This window comes from Lithobates pipiens, unplaced genomic scaffold, assembly GCF_037356315.1.
Source record: "Lithobates pipiens isolate NorthernLeopardFrog02 unplaced genomic scaffold, aLitPip1_a1.2 Scaffold_28, whole genome shotgun sequence".
Lineage (NCBI taxonomy): Eukaryota > Metazoa > Chordata > Amphibia > Anura > Ranidae > Lithobates > Lithobates pipiens.
Genome location: NW_027507789.1, coordinates 32366280 through 32389543, shown reverse-complemented (window position 1 = coordinate 32389543; position 23264 = coordinate 32366280). Strand labels below are relative to the sequence as shown.

Genomic DNA, 23264 nt, shown 5'->3' with positions numbered 1-23264 from the left:
AGACCATACCAGACCCTTCAGCCTGATATGGAATTTAAAAAACAATCTCCGTTGTTCCCCCTCAAGTTCCATATTCAATTTGGTATGCTCTTGGTTGGGTGGGGGGGCCCACGCCGTTTTTTTTTCTCATTTTGGTGAGGTGTTCCCCTTCAAGATCCTCAGAGCACAAGTCGCAACACAAGTTGGATCATCATGATCCAATTTGGATGTGACTTCTGCTATTTAAATGAATGGGATCTCACAGGGAACCATTGATTTTGAAAAGAGGCAGAAAAACGCTGCTTAACCACTTCCCGACCGGCGCGCCGATGTACGTCAGCAGAATGGCACGGGCAGGCATATTGGGATACAGGCACGTCCATTTTTAAATGCCGCCCTGCCATCGCGTGCCGGTCGGGACCCCTGTGAGTCCAGTCGCAGGTCCCGCGGACTCGATCGCCGCAGGGATACCTGCGATCGTCTCACGGGGCGGCTGAACGAGGAGATGCCATTGTAAACAGCATCACCCCGTTCTGCCTAGCAACAAGTAACCAGTGACCAGTGTTCACTAAAACAAAGCCCAGCCTCCCTCAGTTAGTAACACGCCCCTAGGAACACTTAACACCTACACTGCCACCCCCTGGTTAACCACTGGCAGTGTCATTTACACAGGAATCAGTGCATTTGTATAGCAGTGATTGCTGTATAAATGACAATGGTCCCAAAAATGTGTCAAAAATATCCGATGTGTCCGCCATAATGTCGCAGTCACAATAAAAATCAATGATCGCCGCCATTACTAGTAAAAAAAAAAAATATTAATAAAAATGCCATAAAACTATCCCCTATTTTGTAAAAGCTATAACTTTTGCGCAAACCAATCAATAATCTCTTATTGCGATTTTTTTTTACCAAAAATATGTAGAACAATACGTATCTGCCTAAACTGAGGGAAAAAAATGTTTTTTATATATTTTTGGGGGATATTTATTATAGCAAAAAGTAAAAAATAATGCGTTTTTTCAAAATTGTCGCTCTATTTTTGTTTATAGCACAAAAAATAAAAACCGCAGGGCTGATCAAATACCACCAAAAGAAAGCTCTATTTGTGGGAAAAAAACAACGTAAATTTTGTTTGGGAGCCATGTCGCACGACCGCGCAATTGTCAGTTAAAATGACGTAGTGCCGAATCGCAAAAAGTGGTCTGGTCTTAAGCCAGCAAAATGGTCCGGTCTGAAAGTGGTTAAAGTTAGCGTGACTAAACACGCATTAACGCCAATGGAAAAACACGTTTTTACAGCTGCTTTTTCATGGCTTTTCAGGGAATCGGATCGGAACCTCCACCTGCCTACATCCAGTCCAATCCGATCTGCCAAAAAGAGACGGATGGGGGTCCTTTCTCCTTCTCTCCAGGGGACCGGATTAGATGGTAGTCATGTGTAATCAGACAGGTGGTCCGTTTACATCTGGCCGCCTATAGAGGAGAGCGACCGGTATCCATGCCCTCTCCGCTTATGCATGACCTGTCATCCGCCTCCTCAGCGAGGACCAGCAGACGATCTCCTGCTGAGCAAATGGATCGCACTTGTAGTCCACAGTGAACAAGGCCTTACATGCATTTGCGGCTCATTTGCAGTGCATTTGCACCACCTTCGTAGTGCATTTTTTAGGCTTTATTTCACTGCAGATATGAAAGGACCACAACTGTGTAAACTAGGCACATTGAAATACATTAATTTTTCTTGCATATGCGTTAATATTGCATTTAAAACTGTGTTCAACTGCATCTGGTGTAAATAAGCCCTTTATGGTCTGCTGTCTGTGGTCCCATTCACAATTGGGGAGATTCATCGTTGCTATTTTTTCTATTGATCTCCGAGACTAATTTACAGCCATGATGAACATTGGTGCCAAAGGGGGGTTTTACATCTCAGCGGCTTGCGTACTGCGTATTTTCCAAGGTAGAACTTAAAAGAAAGAAAACCCAACTAAGAACATAAGTCAGTAGCACTGCAATAGTGCCTCAAATTATTAGCAGGCTATTTACCAACTGACACACATCAAGTAGCGTGTCCTACAATATTCTGTATATGTAAACCTTAGCCAGTAGAAAAAAAATAGGATAGAGGCAGAGATTAAGAGAAAAAAGGAGGGGAGGGGGGGTTCAAAATGTGTGTGGAAAGATGGAGGGACTAATGAAAGTAATAATACAGCTGGGACACCAGGGGCCAGGTCATCACGTCATAACCCCCACAATCAGGGGCGGACTGACCATTGGGCCACTCGGGCACTGCCCGAGGGCACCATGCCACCAGGGGGCCCCATCAGGGTTGCCAGTCTCAGTAAAACCAGGGACAGCATGTAAAAATCTGTGTTTTTTTTAAATCTTTCTCTGAAATGTCCCTTAACGACATCCTTTTGGTCTAAAAATCCCAAGATTATAGCTGCCCCACCTCTCCAGTACCTTCTCAGCCAATAGAAACATGTCTGTGTATACTGTGTGATTGTATACTGTGTGTGTGTTTGTGTATACTGTGTGGCCCCATAATCTCCTATTGCCCGGTGGGCCCCATGAATTGTCAGTCCACCCCTGCACACAATCCACTCCAGCATCTCTATTTATGCTCCTCTCCTAGTAGAATTACTGAAGGAAGCGCAGAGGACACGTGTTGTAATCGCTGGAATATTGGAAATCGCCCAATAATACCACGTTTCTCTGTGCTACTCCTCCTTCTGTCCCATAGCTGCCGTAAAAACCTTCTGTTTTGACGATTATTTTCAAAACAGTGATCCACTGGCCCTCCGTTGGTGGATCTGAGTATTTGCATTTTTGAGGAATGCATATTTTTTCTGCATTCAGTAATGACGCGTACACACGATCAGGCATTCCGACAACAAAATCCATGGGATTTTTTCCGACGGATGTTGGCACAAACTTGTCTTGCATACACACGGTCACACAATGTTGTCGGAAATTCCAAACATCAAGAACGCGGTGACGTACAACGAGCCGAGAAAATTGAAGTTCAATAGCCAGTGCAGCTCTTCTGCTTGATTCCAAGCACGCGTAGAACTTGTGCATCGGAATTGTGTACACGCGACTGGAATTTCCAATAATGGATTTTGTTGTCGGAAAATTTGAGATCCAGATCTCAAATTTTGGTTGGCCCACGTGAATGGGAAGTTGTGTCTTTTGTTCTGGAGCCTGTCAGGGCGTAGGTTCACAACTATCGCCTTCCGATTTTTGCACATTTATTTTTATTTTATTTTTTAAATTCTTTTTATTGAGTTTGCAATTAAAACATAAAACAACTTACAGCCTATTGGGCATACCCAGGCTGATTACTACTACAACCCCCTGAGTCAACAATAACAACGACCCCCCCCCCCCCCCCAAAATACCGCCACCGGCGTATACAACCAAGGAAAAAACCCACCGTACACTCTAGCACCACTGCTCACTGCTCAGGACAATCTTCAAGTTCGCTCATGCTCTACTGCAGGCTGTAGGCCATCCCCGGATGAAGCATGCAAGCCTTCGCCCCCCCCCCAACCCCCCACCGCCCCTGTAAGGAGGACCCAGGGCTACAGACGTGTTAATATCCTAGAAAACCTCCACTAAATCCTAATGAAACATTGTCAGTCAGCACTTGAGTCAGCATTGGTGTCTCGTGACTCCGTCCAAATGTCCCATACTTTATGAAATTTAGCTCCGCAGCCACGCGAAAGATAGGTGGCCTTGTATAGTGGAAGAGCCGTGTTCACTAAACTCTTCCAAAAATTAATAGAGGGGGCCAACGGAGCCTTCCACTTAAGAACAATAGACTTACGGGCATAATATAACAATAATCCCAGTGTTCTGATCGCTCGGCGTGGGGCCAGCGATCCGACCAAACCCAATAGACATATTTCAACAGACAACGGTACCGTTACAGTGGTAACCGACCGAATAAAGTTAGTCACCTCCACCCAAAAAATAGCTATTTGAGGACAGCCCCAGAATACATGTATAAAATCCGCTGAGAGTGAGTTGCATCTCCAACAGGAGGCAGGGACAGATGGGTAGATTCTATGGAGACGTTGCGGAGTATAATATACCCTATACACTATTTTAAATTGCACTAATCTATCCCTGGCTGACACTAACTGTAAGAAAGGATACTCCCAGACGTCCTCCCAGTCCTCTGTGTCCAAAGAGGAGGAATCTGCCTCCCACTTTGCCCTCAGGAGCTCGAGACCGGTATGAACATTCGGGAGCAAAACCTTGTATATGGCCGACAGAGGTTTAGACAGATCATCATCTCTGAGCAGAGTCTCTAGCCTCGAAGTGTAGAACGCCACTGGGGCATTTCCAAACTGTGTTCGAAAGGCATGGCTAAGTTGCAGGAATCTGAATAAATGCGAGTTAGGCAAAGCGTACTGTTGCTTCAGCCTGTCAAAGGTCTGTAATTTACCCTCAAAACAAAGTTGCGCGATATATTTGATGCCCCTGTTAGCCCACACACTGGGATCAGGAATAGAACCAAATTCCGGGCACATTTATTTTAGAATTGGAAATGGCCGCATATGTTATAAGGGTTTTTATCAGGTTAGGGATAGTAAGTTCAGGATTAGGTACAAAAACCAATAAGCCGCAACTTTATGATGGGTGCTCCCACTTTGTATGCCCCTTGTGTCCGGGTTAACCCTAATATGACAAAGTAGAGGTTTCAGAACTAGTACAAATATCAAAGGTGAAAAGTCCCATTGCTCCTACTAAATGTAGAGGAAACTGCCTCAACCTTACCACACTCTATACCATAACGTCCAGAAATACCTTTTAAGTGTGCTGGTGTAATATGGTGGGATTCATTCTGGATGAAAACCCAATGCACATTCCGACTGGTGTGCATCTGCCCCAATTTTTGGCAAAACACTACAAGGTTTTTCAGTGCATTGTTGAGTTGCACTGTAACGCATGCCCATTGGCAGGTGTAGGGTGCCACTCACAGTGATTAAAATTGCATCATACCAATGCTTTGAATGTGTGTTGCTGCTCACTGCGGTAACATGCAGAGTAGCATGCATGTTATTGCAAATTAATGGTGTGAATGGGCCCTAAATTGTGATTTTTTTTTGAGTGATTTCCCTTCACTTCCAGTGTTAAAGACACAACAGGAAGTAGAGGACAAAGACCGAAAAAAATCCCACTATATTCAAGACTATGGATGGTGCAGGGAAAAACAATTCAACATGACCTTAACATGAATGACCTTTCAGGAGATTACTGACCAGGTTTAAAAGGAAGAGAGGAGCCAGGGATGAGTTTGGAAGTATTGCATAGGCCTGGATGTCCACCAATGGTGCCATGCTCACATTTCCTGGGTTGATATTCAGAGATGGAGCAGAGTGTGAGGTAATTACTAGCTTCATAAGCATATCTGGGTACATCTTTTCCAACTGGAAAAAAAAACGTAAGAATGATTTTCATGAGTGTGACAGAAAGTCATTTTACATTGCTTTTTTTAGTGTAATTATGCAAGAAAATGCAGAGATTTCAAAAATGGAGACTCTGAGAGATAAAAGCAACTGGGGTTGGTTTAAAGTGTCTATTGCCAAAACGTTATTTTAAAGCTCCTGTTAGGTTTCACTGCTGTCAGAGGCTCTGCTTAAGATATTCCATCACTTCCTGCCTGGTAAAGGGCAGGACTAGGTGTGATCAGGTAGTTAATGACAAGCTAGGGTTGTGAATCATTGACAATGTTCATAGCCACGTACCCTGCAACATGTTTTTCCGCTCACGGTGCAAGCAAGCACAGCCTACATAAGAGTGACAACTCTGCTCTGAGCTCAGGAGCAGTGCAGCATTGCTGACGCACCATCAAATGAATCTACATCAGGTGGACTTGCATTGGCAAGATCAACAGGTATATGTGGAACTTTGCAGGGGAACAAGAGAAAATTGTAAGTGCAGATAAACTTTTAAAATAAATGTTAATGGGATACCATAGTTCTACTTTAACACCATGCCTTCTGTCTGAATTTGAAGAAGGTACTAAGCAGAGAGACAAGCTAGTTCATGCCGCTAGGGAGCAGCACAGTTGAGCGGGCTATGTAAGGTTCCCATGTGCCTTTGGAATAATACTGCAACCCCCACTTTACGATTAGTTGCAGGAGAATAGACTATAATGCCCCTTTCAATCTATCTGATGATCCCCTGCTGAGCTCATTGGAGGGACGGATGACACGTTCGCATCTGCTCCGCTTATGCAGACTAGACATGAACACAGCCCCTTTGTCTCTATTTGCAATTGCAAATGGGCTAGCTGTTCGTTTATACCCGACTGCTCTGATTCGGCCAGGTGAGTGGGAACAGATCCTCTTCTGTTTGGTTTGGCAGATCAGATTTGAGGTTGGCGGGTGTAAATGGACACAAGTCTATTTACATCCGCCGCTCCATAAAGGAAAATGAAGGGTCCGAACGGGTCCGCCTGAAAAACAGAGGATTGGACTGCTCATGAGAAATGGGATTAAGAGTTACAAGCTCTGATCAGTAGAATGGCAGAACAGACGCAACTGTGAACCTTAAAGTGGAGTTCCACCCATATTTTTAACTCACCATGCAGCACTAATGTGCATCCTTAAAATTAATTGGCAATTTTTTTTTTTTTCTGTTCCCTTACCTGATTTATGCCTATATCTAATTTCACTTCCTCCTCTAGCGGGCCATGGCACTGTGAGACATTTCCGGTTTTGCATTGGCGAGATTGGGAGATCTTGGTCAGCTTGGCATGGCGTTTATGGAAATTCTTGGCCAGCTTGGCATGGCACGGCTCCAGTAACATTTAACATTGGCATCTATGGAAAATCTTGGTCAGCTGTGCCATGCCAAGCTGACCAAAATTGCACCGCACTGTACATGCGTGAGATCAGCAGGTGCATGTTGGGTAGCCAAGGCTTCAGATGCCTACACTGGAGATGGCCGTGCTGTGCAGAAACTTCAGAGTAAGAAAACAACGCTGCACAGATAGAAAACTGGCCATAGTTTACAGCATGCCTTTGTTACATTGCACAAGGGATGAGTATTCTAGGGGTATTTTTATAAGTCATATTTTGTCTGGAACTCCGCTTTAAGTTAACAGAAACGGCCACTGACAGTTCCCAACATGTAACCAAATAAATTACACATTTTTGTTACCATCACAAGGAGTTAATATTCTGCTATGCCCCAAATTAAGTTATCATACTTTACCTGTGGTATTAATATCCCAAAAGTTGAGGTATTCAGTCTCATTGGAGAACCTTTTGGAACCTACAGTATATGAAGAAATAGCCCATGAGTCAACTGCAAGGGTAAAATTGATCTAATTCCAGGAATTCCGCTTTAAGTGGATTTAGCCTATTCTTGCAATTACAAATATAAGTTGAGATGCCTTTTCTTTTATTTTTAAAACAAATATTTTGTTTATGTTTGTTCTCTATCTTTATGAATGGTAATCCACCCATTTTTAGCAAATATTCTTTGTTAAGCGCTTTCCGACTGCCTCATGCAGATATACTGTGGCAGAAGGGCACGTACAGGCAGATTAACATACATGTACATCACCCTTTAAGAGGCAGCTTGCGGGCACGCCCGCCGGGAGCTCCGTGACTGTGATCGCGGGTCCCGTGGACTTGATGTCCAAGGGGATACCCGCGATCGTCTCACGGTGAAGAAGAACGGGAAGATGCTAATGTAAACAAGCATTTCCCTGTTCTGCCTAATGACACTGTCACTGATCAGCTTCTCCCTATAATCAGGAGCGGTGATCAATGATGTGTCACACAAAGCTCCCCCCCCCACAGTTAGCATCACTCCCTAGGACACACTTAACCCCTTTATCGCCACCTAGTGGTTAACTCCTTCACTGCCAGTGACATTTTTACACTAGTAAATGGAATTTTTTAGCATTGATTGTGTATTAATGGCAATGGTCCCAAAAATGTGTCAAAATTGTCCGATGTGTCCGCCATAATGTTGCAGTCACGATAAAAATAATCACCGTCATTACTAGTAAAAAAAAAAAAAAAATCTATAAAAACGCCATAAATCTATCCCCTATTTTGTAGATGCTATAAACCAATCAATAAATGCTTATTCCAATTTTTTTTAACCAAATATGTAGAAGAATAAGTATTGGACTAAACTGAGGAAAAAATTGTTTTTTTTTAATATTTTTTGGGGATATTTATTATAGCAAAAAGTAAAAAATAATGTGTTTTTTTCAAAATTGTGGCTATTTTTTTGTTTATAGCTCAAAAAATAAAAACCGCAGAGTTGATCAAATACCACCAAAAGAAACCTCTACTGTGGGAAAAAGAGGATGTCAATTTTGTTTGGGAGCCACGTCGCACGAAAAAAAGTGCTCTGGTCAGGAAGGGGGTAAATTCTTCCGGGGCTGAAGTGGTTAATTTACAAGGGCTTAAACCTAGCTGAAACTTTATTTTTGTAATGTACTTATGAAATTAAGTTAATTAAAAAGATCATTGCATGCTTTTTTTTTTATATATTTTTTTTTTTTATTGCAATCATGCTGCCAACTAATGCTTTGCAGCTCTCCCCTTATAGTATTCTAGATACATGGACCAATGGAATGTGGGAGTCCTAATCTGACACCCCTCTGCACAGCGCTCTGCTCAGAGAATATGATTGTAGTCGATTGGCGCACAGCAGTTAGGCTGGATTCACACCTGTGTTTTTTTTGTGCTTTTTGCATTTTTTTCAGATTTGCTCAACAGAACGTGTTCCATAGGAAACCATGTTAAATGGACTGTAGTCCAAATCTGCAAAAATGCATAAGTGTGAATCCAGCCTCATGACTATGCAGGGGGACATGGGACTTCTTACATCCAGACTGCTTTTTATGGTCTGGATATTCAGCAGACTACTTACTACTGCAGCAGCTGAAACTGCTAGGTACACTAAAGCCCCATGCACACTATCAGATTGTCTGCTGAGTTTTTCCTTCAGATTTACCAAAACCATATAATATGAGGTCAGACCTTAGGAGTTTCAATGTGTATGCAATCAGGCAGGCCCTTGTACTACATGGTTTTGGTAAATCTGAAGGGGAAACTCAGCAGACAATCTGATAGTGTGTACGGGGCTTAAGGCCTGATTCACACCTATGCATTTTTAATGCTTTTTGCATTTTGCAGATTTGTACTACAGTCCATTTAACATGGTTTCCTATGGAACACATTCTGTAGTGCAAATCTGAAAAAAATGCAAAAAGCACAAAAAATGCATCAGTGTGAATCCAGCCTAAAACCTTGGTTTGAGAGCGTTTTGCAAGACGAGCAACATTTTTAAATAAATTTTGACTTGATATACAAGTAGCGTCATATCACAACTGAATATAAAAGAGAAGAGATACGCCTCTAAGTGTAGCAACACAGTTACATTTAACCATTTGCTTACTGGGTACCTAACCCTCCCCCCCCCCTCCTGCCCAGACCAATTTTCAGCTTTTAGCGCTGTCACATTCTGAATGACAATTGCGCGGTCATACAACACTGTACCTAAATTTTATTTTTTTAGCATTTTCCCCCACAAATATAGCTTTCTTTTGATGGTATTTGATCTCCTCTGGATTTTTTATTTTTTGTTAAACAAATTAAAAAAGACCAGAAACAAATAAATATAAAACCGTTTTATATTTTTTAATAAATTTTGAAAAACAGGTAATTTTTCTCCTTCATTGATGTACACTCATGAGGCTACACTGATGGGCATTGATAGGCACTGATAGACTGCACTGATGAGCACCAATAGGCTGCATTAATGGGCACTGAGAGGCGACATTGATGGGCACTGTTAGAGCGGCACTGATGGGCACTAATAGGCGCCACTGGTGGGAACTGATGAGATGGCACTGATGGGCACTGATAGGTGGCACTGATGCGTGGCATTGATGGGCGGCACTAATGGGCATTGATAGGTGGCACTGAAGGACACTAATAGGTGGCACTGATAGCTAGCACTGATGGGCACTGATGGGTGGCAGTGATGGGCACTGATCGTCACTGGTAGGTGACATTGATAGGAAACACTGCTTGGTAGCACTGATGAGGAGCTGATTGGCACCACTGGTGGACATTGATAGGTGGCACTCAAGGGCATTGATAGGTGGCACCGATTGCTGCCACTTGGGTACTGGTGGGCAGAGATTGGTGGGCACTGATTTGTGGCACTTGCAGGCGGTACTGGTGGGCACATTTGAGGCGGCTTCACCTCTTCCTCTTTTGAGACCGATGTCCCTTCAACAGAAGCCGGTGGTCTGCTTTTTTTTCTCCTCACTCTTCTGTTTACATCATGTGATCAGCTGTCATTGGCTGACAGCTGATCACGTGGTAAGGCGTCGGGATCCAATACTCCAATCTGTGATCACCCGAGTCTCATTAACTCGGGTGATCACAGCGTGCCCCTTCGGGGGGGGGGCGTGGCCAGCGTTCATAGGGGAGGACGCCAATAGACGACCTCCCAGCAAAGCATATCTGTGCTGTAGACGTTGTTCGGCTACAGCTCGGATCTGAATAAGTTAATAAGGGTACAACATTTAGAAACTCTCATATTGATGATTTAAACAGGCACATCTATATATGTAAGGCATCCGGGGTAAAGATGTCAACATAGACAATTCTCTGCACCGCCACTGATGGCGCCCCTTCCACGCTGCGCTCCACAAGCTGTTCAAGTCTCGCTTTCAGATCGCTCTACTGCAGGGTAGTCTTCCCGGTCACGATTGCAGACAGCTTTACCCCGGATGCCTGCGATCTTAGATGTGCCTCTTTTAATCATTAACCATGTGAGTTGCTAAATGTTGTACCTTCATTAAATGTAACCATATTGCTACATATAGAGGCTCCTCTCTTTACTTTTATACTCTGTAGCTCCTGCTGGATTTTGCTTCTAATTCCCTTGTGGAGGCTTCCATTTGTGGGCGGACATTTTATGGTTACACAACCTATCACATTGCTATAATCTTTTTATATGGACTATAAACTGAAGGGCTGATGAATAAATGGTTGTGGAACGAATCATTTGAGTTTCCATTATTTCTTATGGGGAAATTCGTTTTGATATACAAGTGCTTTCGATTACAAGCATGTTCCCGGAATGAATTATGCTCACAATCCAAGGTTTTACTGTAATAGTTTGGGTCAATATTACACAATCTTTTTTTTATGCTGTCTCGCTTCATAAAAACAATTAAGAAAAAAAGTTGCTATTGTGGTTTAAACATGTCAAACAAATATGGCTGCCTATTTATTTATTTAACAATAGCTATGAGTAATGTTCTAGGCCTGGTTCACACCTATGTATTTTTTTGTGGGTTTTCAGTTTTGCAGGAATACACTACTGTCCATTTAACATGGCTTCCTATTGATGTAGTTCACATCTATGCATTTTATGGAAAGGGCCAGGGACTTTTTTCTGGTTTTTGGTTCCATAGACTTTAATGGATCAAAAGCGTGTATTAACCACTTGCCGACCGCCGCACGCCGATGTACGTCGGCAGAATGGCACGGGCAGGCATAAGGGCTTACATGTACGTCCTTGCCTGCCCGCCGGTCGGGGGCCCGATCGGGCCCCCGCCCGGTGCCTGCGGCGGTCGGTATTCGTTCGGGAGTGATCCCGGACGAGGGGACGGCCATTCATTCATGGCCACCCCCTCGCGATCGCTCCCGGCGAATGAAAATGTCCGGTGACATCATTTCCTCTCCTGTAATGTAAACACAGGAGAGGAAGTGATGTATTCTCTCCTCCGTGTCGGTATTTTTCGTTCCGGCACCGAGGAGAGAGGTTCGGTGAGTTGCACCAACACACCCCACATACAGTAGAACATGCCAGGCACACTCACACCCCCCCTTTACCCCCCGATCACCCCCCAATTACCCCTGCCCCCCCAGTCACAGTGACACCAATTGCTTTTTTTTTTTTTTTTGCATTGGTGTCATTTGTGACTGTAATAACTGTTAGGGCAGTTAGGGTTAGCCCCCTTTAGTTCTAATGTGCCCCCCTAACCCCCCCAATAAAGGTTTAACCCCGTGATCACCCCCCGTCGCCAGTGTCACTAAGGCTGGGTTCACATTGCAGCGGTTTATGAGAACGAATGTGATTCGCACCGCACTGCAGTGCAAATCACATGCGATCTCTGTGCGATTCGAGTTCAGCCATACAGATAGTATGGCTGAATTCGTGTCGCACCCGCCGCAAATTCGCACGGGACCCTTATTTTGGCCCGCAGCAGAATCGGATTGCATGGGTGTTCACACCATGCGATCCGAGTTTGCAGATCGCACTGCGATATGCGAACTGATCTGGGGGTGTCATTAGCATTTCACTGACACTCCCAGCAGTTCGCATAGGGCAGTGTGAACTGCCGCCGGGAGGCATGCGATGCGAGAACCCACCGCGGATTCATGGTGTTCCCGCATCGCTCCAGTGTGAACCCAGCCTAATAAGCGATAGTTTTTCTGATCGCTGTATTAGTGTCACAGGTGACGCTAGTTAGGCAGGTAGGTATTTAGGTTCGCCGCAGCTTTTTATAGCGCCAGGGACCCCCATATACTACCGCATAAAGCCCCCTGATTGCCCCCTAGTTAACCCTTTCACCAGTGATCACCATATAACTGTTACAGGTGACGCTGGTTGGTTAGTTATTTTTTTTATAGTTTCAGGGCACCCGCCATTTATTACCTAATAAAGGTTTAACCCCCTGATCACCCGGCGGGTGTCATTTGTGACTGTAATAACTGTTAGGGCAGTTAGGGTTAGCCCCCTTTAGTTCTAAGGTACCCCCCTAACCCCCCCAATAAAGGTTTAACCCCGTGATCACCCCCCATCGCCAGTGTCACTAAGGCTGGGTTCACATTGCAGCGGTTTATGAGAACGAATGTGATTCGCACCGCACTGCAGTGCAAATCACATCCGATCTCTGTGCGATTCGAGTTCAGCCATACAGATAGTATGGCTGAATTCGTGTCGCACCCGCCGCAAACTCGCACGGGACCCTTTTTTTGGTCCGCAGCAGAATCGGATCGCATCTGTGTTCACACCATGCGATCCGAGTTTGCAGATCGCACTGCGATATGCGAACTGATCTGGGGGTGTCATTAACATTTCACTGACACTCCCAGCAGTTCGCATAGGGCAGTGTGAACTGCCGCCGGGAGGCATGTGATGCGGGAACCCGCCGCGGATTCGTGGCGTTCCCGCATCGCTCCAGTGTGAACCCAGCCTAATAAGCGATCATTTTTCTGATCACTGTATTAGTGTCACAGGTGACGCTAGTTAGGCAGGTAGGTATTTAGGTTCGCCGCAGCTTTTTATAGCGCCAGGGACCCCCATATACTACCGCATAAAGCCCCCTGATTGCCCCCTAGTTAACCCTTTCACCAGTGATCACCATATAACTGTTACAGGTGACGCTGGTTGGTTAGTTATTTTTTTTATAGTTTCAGGGCACCCGCCATTTATTACCTAGTCTCACTAGTGTACCCCTAAATTTAGGGGTGTCTACTTTCCAAAATGGGGTCATTTGGGGGGGGTTTGTGCCATCTTGGCATTTTATGGCCTTCAAAACTGTAACGCCCTTAGAAAGCCTGAAGGTGGTGCTTGGTTTTCGGGGCCCCGTACGCGGCTAGGCTCCCAAAAAGTCCCACATATGTGGTATCCCCGTACTCAGGAGAAGCAGCAGAATTTATTTTGGGGTGTCATTTCACATATGCCCATGGCATGCGTGAGCAATATATCATTTAGTGACAACTTTGTGAAAAAAAAAAAAAGTTTGTAATTTTCCCGCAACTTGTGGCAAAATATAAAATATTCCATGGACTCAACATGCCTCTCAGCAAATAGCTTGGGGTGTCTACTTTCTAAAATGGGGTCATTTGTGGGGGTTTTGTGCCATCTTGGCATTTTATGGCCTTCAAAACTGTAATAGGTAGTGAGGAGTGAAGTCAAATATTTACGCCCTTAGAAAACCTGAAGGCGGTTCTTGGCTTTCGGGGCGCCGTACGCGGCTAGACTCCCAAAAAGTCCCACATATGTGGTATCCCCGTACTCAGGAGAAGCAGTAGAATTTATTTTGGGGTATCATTTCACATATGCCCATAGCAAGTGTGAGCAATATATCATTTAGTGACAACTTTGTGAAAAAAAAATAAAAAAAAATTAAAGTTTGTAATTTTCCCGCAACTTGTGGCAAAATATAAAATATTCCATGGACTCAAAATGCCTCTCAGCGAATAGCTTGGGGTGTCTACTTTCTAAAATGGGGTCATTTGTGGGGGTTTTGTGCCATCTTGGCCTTCAAAACTGTAATAGGTAGTGAGGAGTGAAGTCAAATATTTACGCCCTTAGAAAACCTGAAGGCGGTTCTTGGCTTTCGGGGCCCCGTACGCGGCTAGGCTCCCAAAAAGTCCCACATATGGGGTATCTCCGTACTCAGGAGAAGCAGCAGAATTTATTTTGGGGTGTCATTTCACATATGCCCATAGCATGTGTGAGCAATATATCATTTAGTGACAACTTTGTGTAAAAAAAAAAAAAAAATTTTTTTTGTCATTATTCAATCGCTTGAGGCAAAAAAATAAAATATTCAATGGGCTCAACATGCCACTTATCAATTTCCTTAGGGTGTCTACTTTCCAAAATGGGGTCATTTGGGGGGGTTTTGTACTGCCCTGCCATTTTAGCACCTCAAGAAATGAGATAGGCAGTCGTAAACTAAAAGCTGCGTAAATTCCAGAAAATGTACCTTAGTTTGTAGATGTGACAACTTTTGCGCAAACCAATAAATATACAATTATTGACTTTTTTTTTACCAAAGACATGTGGCTGAATACATTTTGGCCTAAATGTATGACTAAAATTGAGTTTATTGGATTTTTCTAATAACAAAAAGTAGAAAATATCATTTTTTTTCAAAATTTGCGGTATTTTACCTTTATATCGCAAAAAATAAAAATCGCAGAGGCAATCAAATACCATCAAAAGAAAGCTCTATTTGTGGGAAGAAAAGGACGCAAATTTTGTTTGGGTACAACATTGCATGACCGCGCAATTACCAGTTAAAGCAGCGCAGTGCCAAATTGTAAAAAGACCTCTGGTCATTTACCAGCAAAATGGTCCGGTCTGAAGGTGGTTAAAAAACTCAAAATGCACCTGCAACATGCAAATTGTGAATCAGGTGTGAATCAGGCCTTAAGATCATGATGTTTTTCCATGATCCAAGTAATTACTGAAAGCATGATGAAATAATACACTTTCCAGATATCAGAATGTTTTTTTTTTTTCAGGCATAAAATACTCTTATGCCACGTACACACGATCGGACTATGCAGTGGACTTAGTCCGACGGACAATCCGCCAGACTTTCCAGCGGAGGCTCCGCCGGACTTTTCAGCAGAGGTCCGCCAGACTTTCCGAATGAGCGGACTTGCCCACACACGACCACATATGAACGGACTTTTCGAACGGACTAGGTCCCGCGGACAATCCGCAGGACTTTCCAAATGAACAGACTTGCCAACACATGGACTAAAGTCCATTCATTTTGAACGTGACTTCAGTTACAACGAGACTAGAGAAGGATGTCAATGTCGCCGCCTCCATTGGCGAGATTAACACCTTGAGAGCCCCGTCGCCTGGTATGGGTTTTAAGGGTAACCCCTACGCCAAAACAGAGTGGGGGTCCCCCCAAAGCCAATACCAGGCCCTTATCTGACCACGCAGCCCAGCTGGTCAGTAAAGGGGGTGAGGACGAGTGAGCGCCCCCCCTCCTGAACCGTACCAGGCCGCATGCCCTCAACATGGGGGGGTGGGTGCTATGGGGAAGGGGAACCCTGCGGCCCCCCCACCCCAAAGCACCTTGTCCCCATGTTGACGAGGACATGGGCCTCTTCCCGACAACCCTGGCTGTTGGTTGTTGGGGTCTGCGGGCGGGGGGCTTATCGGAATCCAGGAGCCCGCGGGACTGTGACATCCCCCGGGGTTGTGACATTATGCCTATATAAGTTGCTGCGCCGATGGAGGCGGTGATATTGACTTCCTTCTCTAGTCCCGTCGTACCTGAAATCACGCTCAAAATGAATGGACTTTAGTCCGTGTGTGGGCAAATCCGTTCATTTGGAAAGTCTGGCGGACTAGCACACAGACGAGCATATTGTCCGCCGGAAAGGCGAATCTGCCGGACAATTTTGAGTCAAGTCTTCTTTCAAAGTCCGCCGGACTTTTGGGAAGAAAACACGCTCAAATTGTCCGGCTTGAATTGTCCGGCTGGATAGTCCGATCACGTGTACGCGACATTACTGACTTCACAGCAGCCCCGGTGTTGGCTACGGAGGTACTGAGGGTGGCTCTCTTCTCCCCTTCTCTCCCAAGGCTAAATTGAAAGCTATTAGGAAACAACCTTTTTCCCTTCCTTGCTTTATATTTTTGGAGCCTTCGTTTCCTTTTGTGCCTTTTTATACGATATATGGGCTACACTACTGCTTTACCTTTGTAGAGACGCCTTTTCTCTCTATCTGGCTATCCATAGGGAACAAAAAAGCATAAGCTCCTGATGAAGCATTATAGTGAACATGTAACATGTAGAGCACCTCTGAGCTGATTCGCCCTTGATACACTGTCTGTATAAATTGTATTTTTTTGTATTGATGGTCCTTTTTTATTAATGTCCCTATGTTGGATGCATATGGGAATATATGTAAAATGTGATGTATTTACAACATAATAGACAGTGAAATATTAAGGTCTGAGGCATTGAAAATCTGTTTGTTTTTAGAAATAAAATTGTTTAAAATTACCTTTGCCTAAAAGTCCAACATTTTTCAACACTTGTATTTTCTAGTGAAAGCATTACTGACTTTACTATCCTATTACACAACATCACTGCTCTTTTTCTTTCTTATTAAATGATGAATGCGGTATTTTTATAGTTAGCTTTCTTACCATGTCATCAGTCACATTGAAGACAAGCTTTCCAGCTGACTGATAGACATACCCAGCTGTATTAAATAAGTAATCTGAGACAGCAAAGTAGACCATCAGGTTGTGGTCATCTGGTAGAGACAATGGTGGTGGTGAAAATGGTGGCGTGGCACGGTGTGCAATTTCAAAAACTTCACCCTGTGGATATAAATTTTGAACAAGTTTGTTAGTGACAAAGACACCTGCAAAAAGACAATTAATGTACATTCTCATATGCTCCTTACAAAGGATACATTTAAATCCCATCTTGGAAAAACAGTTAGGCTGGGTTCACTCTTATACAAATTGGATGCAGTTTTCCCGCATCCAATTCGCATCCCAGAAGTCAATAAACCAGTATACAGGATTGGCGTGCATGGTACTTCACGGACATGGACTCCACCCGCCGTGTTTCGTTAGAATTAACGTCCTCTGGGGCATCAGACAAGCACAGACAAGCAACAAAGGGGGTGGAGTTATGCAGGCCGGACTGTGGATGGCCAGAACTTGTATCCACTGGACCAGTCTCCACTCAGTGACATCAGCCCTCTCTCAATTAGACATGTGCAGAATGGAAAAATTTGTTTCGTTTCGATTTGTTATTTGCATAAATTCCTTTAGTTAAATTTATTTAATCCGTCTAATTCATTTTCTAAATTAGTTTTGTTTATTCATGTAGGGGTGGGGTGGGCGTGGAACACCAATATTCCTACAGAGGCACCATCCGAAAAGATTTATGTAAATATATTTAAAAAAAATAAGAGAACAAAGTGGGAATCTAATTGTGCCTCAGAGGAGTACAAAAAATTTAAATACAATATAATTATAGAAATTATAAACACATTTTTATTTTCTAGAAAACAAAATGTAAGATATATTACAGTCTTAATGATTCAATTTGAGTGGTTCAGGGATGTGCTAGTTCCCAGCTGGTTAAACAGGTTATACAGAAAATTACCTACGCATTGTCAGGGCCTTGAGGATAGCACACTCTACAAATAGTGTTGAGGAATGTACCATATATAATTAATACATAATGATGCAATCAACATAGATATGTTAATCTATTTGTCTTTACATACACTTATATCAGAAAATATAAACATTACAAGAAATATTGATAAGATTCCTATACCACATTAAAAGATATTAAATATATAAACATAGTCATTATATATATATATATATATATATATATATATATATATATATATATATATATATATATATATATATATATTATATATTTATTATGACTTAAATTTTGTTTTTTAGAAAATAAAAATGTGTTTATTTTTGTATAATTATATTATCTTTCAATTTTTTTGCACTGCTCTGAGGCACAATTAGAGTCCCACTTTGTCCTATTATTTTTTTGAAATATATTTATGTTTTGTTTATTCGTATTCAAATCAATTTGAATTCAAATTCATATCGATCCGAATAGTTTTCGAATTCGATACATTTTCAAATTCAAATGCTAAAAGTATTCAAATTCAAATAGTTTTCCAATTTCCAAAAATAATAAAATAGAATAGAAAATAAACGAATAGAATAGAACAAAAAAGAATAGAATAGATAATATTATAACAGAAAATAAAAAATATAATATAATAGAGTAAAACAGAACAAAATAAAATATAAAATAAAAAAAAAGAACAGAATGGAATAGAATAGAATAAACAAATAGAAAAATAATAGAATTAAAAAACAAATAAAATAGATAAGAAATAATATAACCATTTCCATTAATTCAAATAGAATCAATTTGAATTTAAAAAGAATAGAAAAGGATAGATTAGAATAGAATAGAAAAATAACAGAACACAGTATAGAAAAAAAACAACACAATAGAATAGAATAGAACCATCTTCCTATTCTAATCTATCTTATTCTACTCAAATTCAAATTAATCCTATTTAACCACTTCCATATCAGGCCTATTCTAGCACTCCTCTCCTACATGTAAAGATCATCATTTATTTGCTTGAAAATTGCTCAGAACCTCCAGACATGAGATATATATATATATATATCTATATATATATATATATATAGATATATATATATATATATATATATATATATAGATATATACACATATATATATGTGTATATATCTATATATCTATATATATTTTTTTTTTTCTTTTTTTAGCAGACATCCTAGGAAATAATGGCTGTTGTTACAAGAATAGTGTAAAAGTAAAATATAAAAGGTAAAATAAATAAGAAAAAAGAAAAAAGATTTTAAACGCACCCCATCCCACCAAGCTCTTGTGCAGAAGTGAATACTTGAGTAGCGTCTGCATATGAAAACGGTGTTCAAACCACACATGTGAGGTATCGCCACAATCGGTAGAGCGAGAGCAACAATTCTAGCTCTAGATCTCCTCTGTAACTTAAAAAATGCAACCTGTAGAATTTTTTAAACTTCGCCTATAGAGATTTTTAAAGGGTAAAAGTTTGTCGCCATTCCACAAGCGGGCCCAATTTTGAAGCGTGACATATTGGGTATCAAATTTCTTAGTATAACATTATCTTTCACAATATAAAAAAAAAATGGTCTAACTTTACTGTTGTCTTATTTTTTAATTCAAATGTATTATACAGTGTGACTGAAAGTATTGCAACGACCGCCATTTTATTCTCTACGGTGTAAGAAAAAAATGTATAATGTTTCGGGGTTCTAAGTAATTTTCTAGCAAAAAAAAAATCTTGTAAACAACAAATATCAAAAAGAGGTCCTTAATTGGTTAAGGTTGGTGAGGTGCAGTAATTCTGTGCAGTAGATACCTTGGGGGTCCCCATGTCTATAGTATTCCAATGTGTCAAGGCAACTGATCTAAGTCGAGGCAGGAATGGGTTAAAGAGCCTTTCAACTTCAAGCCAGTAGGGGAATCTCAGGGGGGGTTCTGTCTAGCGTTCCCGGGAAGATATTTGCTTATCTGTACCTCAATATGAGCCAATCTCAGATGGGATTAGAAAAACACCAGGGTCAACTAACACTGTACCTTCATGTGTACATCCAAATTTCCAGGCGTCACAGTTGGAGGCCCCGTCAGTGAGTAATCAATAGCTGCCACATCATCGAGTTTCACTGAAACTAAAAATAAAAATGTTTTCCATGTAATTTTGAGATACATCTGAAATATCAGAAGAAAAATATCTAGTTGAACAATAAAGTCTTCGGACCCCTAAAAGCGAAATGGTTAGCGCTTCCCCCTAGCAGCACTAGGGTCGTTGGTTCGAATACCAACAACGTCACTACCCAGGTAGAGTTTGTATGTCCTCCCTGTGCCTGTGTGAGTTTCCTCTGAGTACTCCGGTTTCCTCCCACACTCTTAAAACATGCTGGTAGGCTAATTGGCTGAAGTGAATGTACAATATATATTTAAAGCTCTGCATAAATTGGCAGCTCTATATAGGTACCTGTAATAAATATACAAAAATAAAAGGATTTTTCATTTGCCACTATCTTTGATCTATTACACTTACCGTATTTTCCGCACCATAAGACGCACTTTTCCCCCCAGAAATATGGGGGGAAAATGTCTCTGTGTCTTATGGAGTGAATGTATTCTAGGCACCCCCCCCCCCCCCAGTCTGCTGCTGGCACTGCCCACCGCCAGTGTCCTATCATATAAGGTCCCCCATCCGTTAGTGTCTGCTGTGTACTGCGCATGCGCAGTACACAGCAACACGGATTCCGAAAATTGCCGAGGATGAACGGCGCCTGCGCTGTGAGTCCAGGTTCTATCCCCACCATCCAAGTGGACATAGAGTAGGAATATAAAAGAGCCGAGCATAGCGAGGCCGAGCCCGAAGCATGGCGAGCGAAGCTCGCCCGCGAGGGGCCCTCTAATATTCACAATCCTATGTCCGCTTGAATGGTGGGGCTACCACCTCCACTCATGGCACAGGCGCCGTTCAGCTTCGGAGATTTTCCGAAGCTTCGTCTGCTCTGTACTGTGCATGCGCAGTACGGGGCGGACACTATATAATGGCCGGACACTATCTGCCAGAACACCGGTACCGCCAGAAGAGAAGCAGGAGAGGGAGGACAGACATCTGAAGCCCCTGTGAGCACCGGGTGATCTCCCGGCTGGGCCTGACATTGTTGCTGAGAAAGAAGACAGAGCATTCGGGCCACTCAGGCTGCTCTGTCTTCAGTCAGGAGGATGGAATGACATGAGGTCAGTCTGTATTTAGGTGCAATGGTCAGGCTGCATTTATGGTAATGGTAATGTTACATTTATGGCAATGGTCATGCTGCATTTATGGTAATGGTCAGGCTGCATTTATGGTAATGGTCAGGCTGCATTTATGGTAATGGTCAGGCTGCATTTATGGTAATGGTCAGGCTGCATTTATGGAAATGGTCAGGCTGCATTCCTGGAAATGGTCAGGGTGCATTTATGGCAATGGTCAAGGTGCATTTATGGCAATGGTCAGGCTGCATTTATGGTAATGGTCATGCTGCACTTATGGAAAAGGTCAGGGTGCATTTATGGCAATGGTCATGCTGCATTTATGGCAATGGTCAGGCTGCATTTATGGTAATGGTCAGGCTGCATTTATGGTAAATGTCAGACTGCATTTATGGTAATGGTCATGCTGCATTTATGGCAATGGTCAGGCTGTATTTATGGTAATGGTCAGGCTGCATTTATGGCAATGGTCATGCTGCATTTATGGCAATGGTCAGGCTGCATTTATGGTAATGGTCAGGCTGCATTTATGGCAATGGTCAGGCTGCATTTATGGTAAATGTCAGACTGCATTTATGGTAATGGTCAGGCTGCATTTATGGCAATGGTCATGCTGCATTTATGGTAATGGTCAGGCTGCATTTATGGAAATGGTCAGGCTGCATTTATGGAAATGGTCAGGGTGCATTTATGGCAATGGTCAGGCTGTATTTATGGCAATGGTCATGCTACATTTATGGCAATGGTCATGCTACATTTATGGCAATGGTCAGACTGTATGTATGGTAATGTTCAGGCTGCATTTATGGAGATGGTCATGCTGCATTTCATGGGCACTGGTAAGTTGAGGTCATTTTTCTTTTAATGAGAAATGTTCTTTGTGCTGGGAGCTTAGGTGGGCGAGTTGAAATTCAAAGTCCTCTGCCGCCCCCCCATAACCCCACAGTGGTAATCTTACAGGTAATAAAAGTTCAGCAACTGAACTTCCACATATGAATAAGTAGGGGGCATCTAATAAGCTGCTGAAAGAAAAATAAAATTAAGAAAAAGGCTTTTCTCGTTTTTTTTTTTTTCTTAAAGAGGAGGGTCGGTTTAAAAAAAATAAATAAATTAAAAGTCAGCTGCTGCAAACACTGTAGCTACTGACTTTTAATAAGCACATTTACCTGTCCAGGGCGCCCGCGATGTCGGCCGCCCGAGGCTGACCCGTCCCTCAGTCTCCAGTCCCGGCGCCGCCATTTTCGCTAAGGGAAACAGGCAGTGGAGCCTTGCGGCTTCACTGCCCGTTTCCTACTGCGCATGCGCGAGTCGCGCAGCGCTTTGTGAATGGGACGCGCTGTGTTCTGGGACACATACAGTTCCCGGAACACAGTGCGACCCATTACCCAGAAGACAGCGCGACAAGGAGAGAAGAAAGAAGATCTCTGCGGAGGAGGAAGAGGCAGATTAGGATGATATGCCTAGCAACAGGCATTTCTGGTAAGTTATAAAAATTATTTTTATGATTTTTTTCTAATTTTTAATGTATTTTTTTTTCTTTTTTTGTTTGTTTATGAAACATCAGGGGTTATTTACTAAAGGAAAACTCCACTTTGCACTGAAAGTGCACTTGGAAGTGCAGTCACTTGTAAATCTAAGGGGTAGATCTGAAATGAGGGGAAGCTCTGCTGATTTTATTATCCAATCATGTGCAAGCTAAAATGCTGTTTTTTATTTTCCTTGCATGTCCCGCTCGGATCTACAGCGACTTTACTTCCAAGTGTACTCTCAAGTGCATTTGCAGTGCAAAGCGGATTTGCCTTTAGTAAATAAACCCCATGGTTTTATTTATATAGATATTATGGGGTTGATTTACTAAAAGCAAATTGACTGTGCACTTTGCAAAGTGCAGTTGCACGCTACAAGACCAGTTGTTCCAGAGCTTAGTAAATGAGCAGAAGCTCTGCTGACTTCCATCATCCAATCACATGCAAGCAAACATGCCATTTTTTAAATTTTCCTTTGCATGTGATTGGGTGTTCTTTGCAAAGTGAAGCTTCACCTCATTTACTAAGCTCTGGAGCAATTGCACCTGCGG

General features: G+C 42.5%; 1 protein-coding gene across 2 annotated transcripts in view; it reads right to left on the bottom strand.

Annotated features, from left to right (window-relative positions):
- Positions 1–23264, bottom strand: part of LOC143935291 (bactericidal permeability-increasing protein-like) — a 61599-nt gene that overhangs the window by 14713 nt on the left and 23622 nt on the right. For both annotated transcript variants that reach the window (XM_077459040.1, XM_077459041.1), the window contains 4 exons: positions 19991–20082; positions 16959–17135; positions 7212–7271; positions 5252–5419 (listed from right to left, as the gene is read on the bottom strand). In XM_077459040.1, coding sequence (XP_077315166.1) covers positions 5252–5419; positions 7212–7271; positions 16959–17135; positions 19991–20082 — 497 coding nt within the window. The remainder of the gene's footprint in view (positions 1–5251; positions 5420–7211; positions 7272–16958; positions 17136–19990; positions 20083–23264) is intronic.